At 47.0% G+C, this 6,343-nt stretch overlaps 1 protein-coding gene across 1 annotated transcript; it reads right to left on the bottom strand.

Annotated features, from left to right (window-relative positions):
* Window positions 1-1,138: 1,138 nt before the first annotated feature.
* Window positions 1,139-5,339, bottom strand: LOC147447974 (uncharacterized). Its single transcript, XM_086523868.1, has 2 exons — window positions 2,136-5,339; window positions 1,139-1,993 (listed from the first exon to the last, which is right to left on the bottom strand). Exons 1-2 carry the CDS (start codon window positions 4,771-4,773, stop codon window positions 1,602-1,604), a joined length of 3,030 nt encoding a protein of 1,009 aa, XP_086379994.1. The 5' UTR covers window positions 4,774-5,339; the 3' UTR covers window positions 1,139-1,601.
* Window positions 5,340-6,343: the final 1,004 nt, after the last annotated feature.

The raw sequence follows: 6,343 nt of genomic DNA, 5'->3' as shown, positions 1-6,343 counted from the left end.
ATTTGACGCCGTGTTGGCAGTCTTGAGTCAGCTTTTTGACTTTTTATGCACAGTTAGTGGTTGATGCGCTTGTCTTATGCTCTAAGAGCATTACTTTTGATGCGTTATTGATCTCTTGTGACAGTTTTAGATTGAGATTCTGTCAATTTTTCTAATGAAATTCTATGAATTTTTTTCAGAATTACCAATGTTTATCGCCATATTATGGTTAGTTTGTAGTCATGTCATCTAGTGGTGAAAAGAATATTTACAATATCCGAGAATGTGATGGGACGAATTTTGCTATCTGAAAAGAACAGATTCAAGATGTTCTTATACAAAAAGAGCAGCGAGATCCTATCATGGAGTGCCCAAAAGACGAGTATACAGATGTTAAATGGAAAAAACTTAATACTAAGGCCAAATCTACCCTTCGTTTTCATTTGGCCGAATTTGTGTACTTTACTATAGTTGGAGAAAGGACTGCTAGAGATGTATGAGATAAGTTATGGTTCCAGTTACTCCACCAATGTCCGTCCGCCAGCTCAATATAAAGAATTAATAATTTGCTCCCCTCCCCTCCCCTCCAGTATTGACGGCCGTGAATAGCCTTGCAAGGGCCATTTCTAAAATAATAAGCTCCCACCAATATGGCTCCCGACCTCCACCGATCGCCATGGGGTCACCCATTATTTCAAGGAATGGCCATTGTAGGGCCATTGCCCTTGTAGGGCCATTCCCTACACCATAAAGACGCTAAAGAGCTCATTCTCAAATTCATACGCTTTGTTTTACCTTTAAAATTCATAAGGAGGTTCGAATTGGTAGACCTCTTAAATAGATTTTGGTTACATTAGGGTAGATTAACGAATTTAGAGAAAAATCAATGGCGATTGGCTATATATATTTGATTATGGAAGTAGCTATCTCTGCTTGATTTTAGGTAGGCACCAATACCAACATATTGCCTCATGTTCTCAAGCGATTTACCGCCGGGTTTACCCCCTACACGTGATGTGCGGCATGGCATAGATGTCCTACCGGTTAAGACTACTTTTATCCTTGCATGTCCATCAAGGCCAACATAATACAGTGAAACCAAAACTCTATTTCACAAAACTGATTAGCAAACACTGCTGAGTCACTCAGAACAGCCACCTCAAATCAAGCACAATTATTGATTGCAATTTGGAAGGACTAACTAAACTGCCATTGCCATCTCAAAAATGGGGGCAATCAAAATGTGGGTCCCAAATCCATGATCACCATTTGCAGTGTCCTACAACAAGCACCCCATGGTGTTATCCTCCACTCCAGCACCGACGACATCAAAACTATGTGAGGGCCTGCTAAGGGTGCACTTGGGCCTGCGTCATTGAATATGCTATATTACAATGGGAGGGCAGTAGATACTTGTAGTCCATTATGGATGGCAAGCACGTACAAAAAAGATGTCAGCCTACTCCAGCACTCAAAACCAAGCTGTCCATGTCTGGGATTTCCGTAGGAGGCCGGTAGCCACATATTAGCTGCTACTACTCTAATTTGAGCGTAAGTTGGCTTTTTTACCTACCCAAAAGTTAGCTGAGTAAAGAGGCATTCAAGCCCTTCTAGGGCTGATACTATATACATATTAGATCTGGTGGACTAGGAGGACTTGCAAGAATGGTGATATGGTGCTCTCTATGCTCTTTTGATATGTCGGAGAGAAGCTGGACTACTTCCCGCATTGTTGGCCGCTGATCTGGCATATCAGCCACACACTTGAGCGCCACTTTGAGTAATAGGAGAGCCTCTTGCATCTGTTTTGATGTACTGCCCAACCCCATCTTCCCATCCACTATCTCCAATATCCCCTCCTTGCTTAGCATTTGCTTTTGCACCCATCTAGCTATGTCGACGCATTCCCCATACTCTGGCTCAATGGGCCTCTTTCCTGTCAATAGCTCCAAAAGCACTACTCCAAAGCTATATATGTCGCTCTTCTCATTTACCTTCAAAGTGTAGGCATATTCTGCATATACAAAAATTAAGCTCAGTAAGCTTGGAATCGAACCAACCTTTGCAGCTTCAAAATCAACAAGACCTTCATGCAAATGCTCTACAAGAGTTACATAAAGGATACATCACAATTTGTTTTGGTTTAGCATTAGTACCTGGAGCAATGTAGCCATATGAGCCAGCCACAGAAGACATTGATTCAGATTTGCCCGCATCATGGAGCGTGCGTGCCAGCCCAAAGTCCGCAACATGAGCTTCATAGTTGGAATCCAAAAGAATGTTGTTGGACTTGACATCTCTGTGGACAATCATGGGCGTGCAATCGTGGTGGAGATAGCAAAGCCCCATCGCCGCTTCAACCGAAATCCTGTACCTTGTAACCCAATTGAGGGAGCCTCCTCTTGGGCCGTGTAGGAGCTCACCCAAGCTCCCATTGGGCATGTACTCATACAGCAAAAGGTTGGTATCATAATTGCAGCAACATCCCAAAAGCCGCACAATATGACGATGCCTTATGTTTCCCAAAGTTTGCATCTCAGCAGAAAAACCGAAATCATCGTCGTCAAGGGCACCCTTGCGAATTGCTGGCAGCCTCTTGATGGCCACCATTTTTCCTTTTGGCATCAAGCCCTTGTACACAGTCCCTGACCCCCCTTTGCCTATGATGTTGTCATCCACAAGACAATCAAGTACATTGTTGACATTGAAATCCAACCTTTCAAATGCAGTGAGCTTCCACCTTTTCTCCAGTAAGTTCATCTTGAAGAGAGACCACAGGAATTGCTTGTCGCGTTCATTGCGAAGGACATATACAACCGCCGCAACCGTTAGAATGAATAGGCCAACTACCAAACCACTCATGCCATAAATGAGTGATTTCGACTGCTTGGGTTCTTCAACTTCTGTAGAATTTGATAAATGGAGAGCCTTGCAATTGACCTGCTTTCCACAGAGCATTGGGTTGCCGTCGAAAGATGTGTGGTTGAAGTTAGCAAACTGACCTTCGTCAGGTATCAACCCAGAGAGGTTGTTGTGAGAAAAGTCGGCCATGGTAAGGGTCACCATGCCAGCTAGAGACGAGGGGATCGGGCCGCTGAAGTGGTTTCTTGACAAATTCAGAGAAGCCAGGACATTGAGGTCAGAAAGCTGGACGAGTATCTCTCCATCTAGCTGGTTTCGGCTAAGGTCAAGAGTAGTGAGGCTTTGGCATTTGCTTATGGCGAGAGGTATAGATCCTGTTAGCGTATTCCCACTTAGGCTAAGCTTGGCAAGGCTCCGAAGCTGCCCAATAGCTTGTGGAATACTGCCTGAGAAGTGATTGTCAGATAGATGGAGATCTACCACTTGACCCAAGTTTCCAATGCTCGATGGCAAAGGACCATAGAAGTGGTTGTCAGATAAGTCCACACTCCCAAGTACAGAAGACATAGGAATATGCTCTGGTAGGATGCCCGACAAGTTGTTTGAAGGAGCCTCTAGCAAGCTGAGCTCCGAAAGTGCCAGCAGACCGGAAGGTAGAGGCCCGTTTAGCTGATTCTCGCCAAGCCGGAGGCGATACAATTTCGGGCAAGAGCCGAGACCAGTGGGTATCAGCCCCGAGAACTGGTTGCCAAGAAGAATGAGGCGCTTTAGATTGCCACCTTTGCAAAGGTCGGGAGGAATCGGTCCAGTAAAGTAGTTTGAAGAGAGATCCACCTCAAGGAGCTGCCCATTCTGGCCGAGATGCTGAGGGACAGGACCTTCAAAACGGTTCTCCCATAGCGTAAGGACCTGCAAGTTGGGCAGGTCCCCTATGTAGGAAGGTATGCCTCCATGAAGAGTATTCAAAAAGAGATTGAGTAGCTCTAGCTTTAGCAGATTAGCTAGCTCTGGTGGTATGACACCGGTAAGTCGATTGTTAGAGAGGTCAAGCGACCGTAGGTTAGTGAGGTTGCCAAGCTCCGGAGGGATTGGCCCAACCAGATTATTAGTCTGCAGAAAGAGAGAATCTAACTTGGACAATGAGCCCAACACCGGCGGGATAGCCCCACTAAGACAACTGTTTGCAACATCAAGCCTCACTAAATTTGACAGACGGCCAAGCTCTGCCGGAATGCCTCCATCAAACACATTGTAGTAGCCAATGTACAGGTATTCAAGCTTCTGTAGATTTCCAAGCTGTGGGGGTATGCGCCCCGTCAGTCCATTCCCAGATAATGCTAAGTATTCTAAGCTTTCTATGTTTCCATACTGTGGGTGTATGACACCAGTGAAGAAGTTGCCGCCCAAGTGTAAGTGCCTTAAGCTGGTTAAAAGGCTCAGCTCTAACGGTAGCTCACCTGTGAAATTGTTGTTGAAGGCATCTAGCACTTGCAGAGACTTTAGCTTGGAGATGTTCCTGGGGAAGATGCCATTGAACAGGTTGTTGGAGATGTTGAGGTAATGCAGGTTTGCAAGCTCGGTGATTTCAATGGGAAGAGAGCCGGAGAAGTTGTTGCAAGCCACAGAGACATTGATGAGGTCATTTAGCTGGCCAATGGAAGGTGAGAGAGAGCCTGAAAGGTTCATTCCCGAGATGTCAAGCCCGACTATGGCATATGATGCATTGCACATTACGCCATTCCATGAGCAGGTGGGTGCATCGGTCTGATCTACCCAGTTGTCGAGATGTCCGGTTTCGTCGACAATGTCGGCCTTCAGAGACAAGAGGGCAACAGCTTCCCGTGAGAGGGTGGCAGCCGGTGCAGCAAGGCGATGTCCAAAGCTCCAAAGCATGAGAAGCAGGATGAAAGTAGCAAATGGAGAAGAGGCCATTGTGGAGAGGGGGGGTGGGGGGGAGGGCTCCCTCACTGCGTGAAAGCTATGCAAGCTGGGCCATGGCCGTAGGTAATAATATGATGAGGCGGATGAGTAAAGAGACTACTACAGTCGACGACTACAGTGAAGGAGGAGGCGTGATGAATGATGCAGGCAGGGGAGGAGGGAGAGTCACATCAGCAACGGCATGGGGTTGAAGAAGGATGAAGGCAAGGGAGGCAGCCATAACTTATTGATTGATAGGCTTAGAGCCTATAGCAGTCTTCTGTTGGCCTGCTGAGAGAGAGTGTGGATTCTCAGGGGAGGGATTGGTTAAAAAGCGCGCGTGTGGGGACGAGAGAGAGAGAGAGAGAGAGAGAGGGAGAGAGCTTTTAACACTCATCAGCATTCAGCAGTGAGAAGAAAGAGAGCCTGAGCGGGGTTCTACTCCGCGGGCACTGCGAGGTCGAAGCAAAAATTACAGCACAGAGAGAGAAGCATCAAGAGAAGAGAAGAGAGAGAGAGAGAGAGAGAGAGAGAGAGAGAGGATAGGATGTGCGTGCAGCAGCGTGTCAAACTGTGTGTGTGGGGTAGGAGTCAAAGGCGACTCCTACTTGTAGCCTGTGGCCCGTAGCCTGTGGTGTAGTGGGTGCCGTGGTGCGCGCACAGACACACACATGCGACAGTGGACAGCGAAAATAGGCGCTCTCCTCTAGCCTCTGCGGCTGTGCCTGTCATGACCTCTCTGCCGCTCTCTCCGTGTGTGTGCGGGGTGGGGTCAGGGGTGGGCACTGGGGCGGCGGGCCACAGAAGCCGGGCCCCGGCGGCACGGCCTTCAACAGTGGGAGCCTGGGAACTGGTACTGAAGTCTGGCTCCTGGGACTCTGAGAGAGAGAAGAGAATCCTGCTGGCACAAACTAGTGTCCCACGTGGCAGATGACCTGTCACCCCCTCTCCCCGGACCCCAAGTCAAATGCGTTTCCGCTACCGGTAATTTTTTACCTTTACCGCGGTTTACAGTTCCCTTTTTTACCGTCCATTCCATCATGCGCATTGCATTTCTTTTTGGGTACTGTGCATCCGTCACTCCCATTTATTATTACACTTCTCATACGCATATGCTCCACCATCATTTCCCCAACGATTTTGCAATATGCATCAAACCATAGTCATCAAACCAATGCACCATACATCTCCCATTTATATTTTAGACTTTGACTATTCACACATGCATGTGTAAACCCCATCATGTGTGTCCATCGATTTGTGTGAGCATAGACGTATGTGTACATTTGAAGCCTCAGTCTTACTTCTAGTCACCTCTCATTATTTAAGGCATCAATGATCAATTCCTTCAAGAAAGATTCCTCCATAGAAGTCATGGCTCATTAGAGACAAGTCATGACTCGTGTCTAATAGGTATAAGGCTAGGTTCTCACTATCTAGTAAAAACGTAAGCGGCAAGGGCGACACTGCCTAGTGGATCAAGCTACACTTGGTCCAAGAGGTAGAGAAGTCGCAACCCAAATCCTCGGCAATGCATATTTTCCAACTTCTTTCGAATAAAATTCTAGGCAACCCAGCCAGT

The sequence above is a fragment of the Adiantum capillus-veneris genome, chromosome 11, assembly GCF_014529385.1.
Source record: "Adiantum capillus-veneris isolate H3 chromosome 11, ASM1452938v2, whole genome shotgun sequence".
Taxonomy (NCBI): domain Eukaryota; kingdom Viridiplantae; phylum Streptophyta; class Polypodiopsida; order Polypodiales; family Pteridaceae; genus Adiantum; species Adiantum capillus-veneris.
Note: the sequence above shows the minus strand (reverse complement) of the source record. Positions and strands in the feature narration are given on the sequence as shown.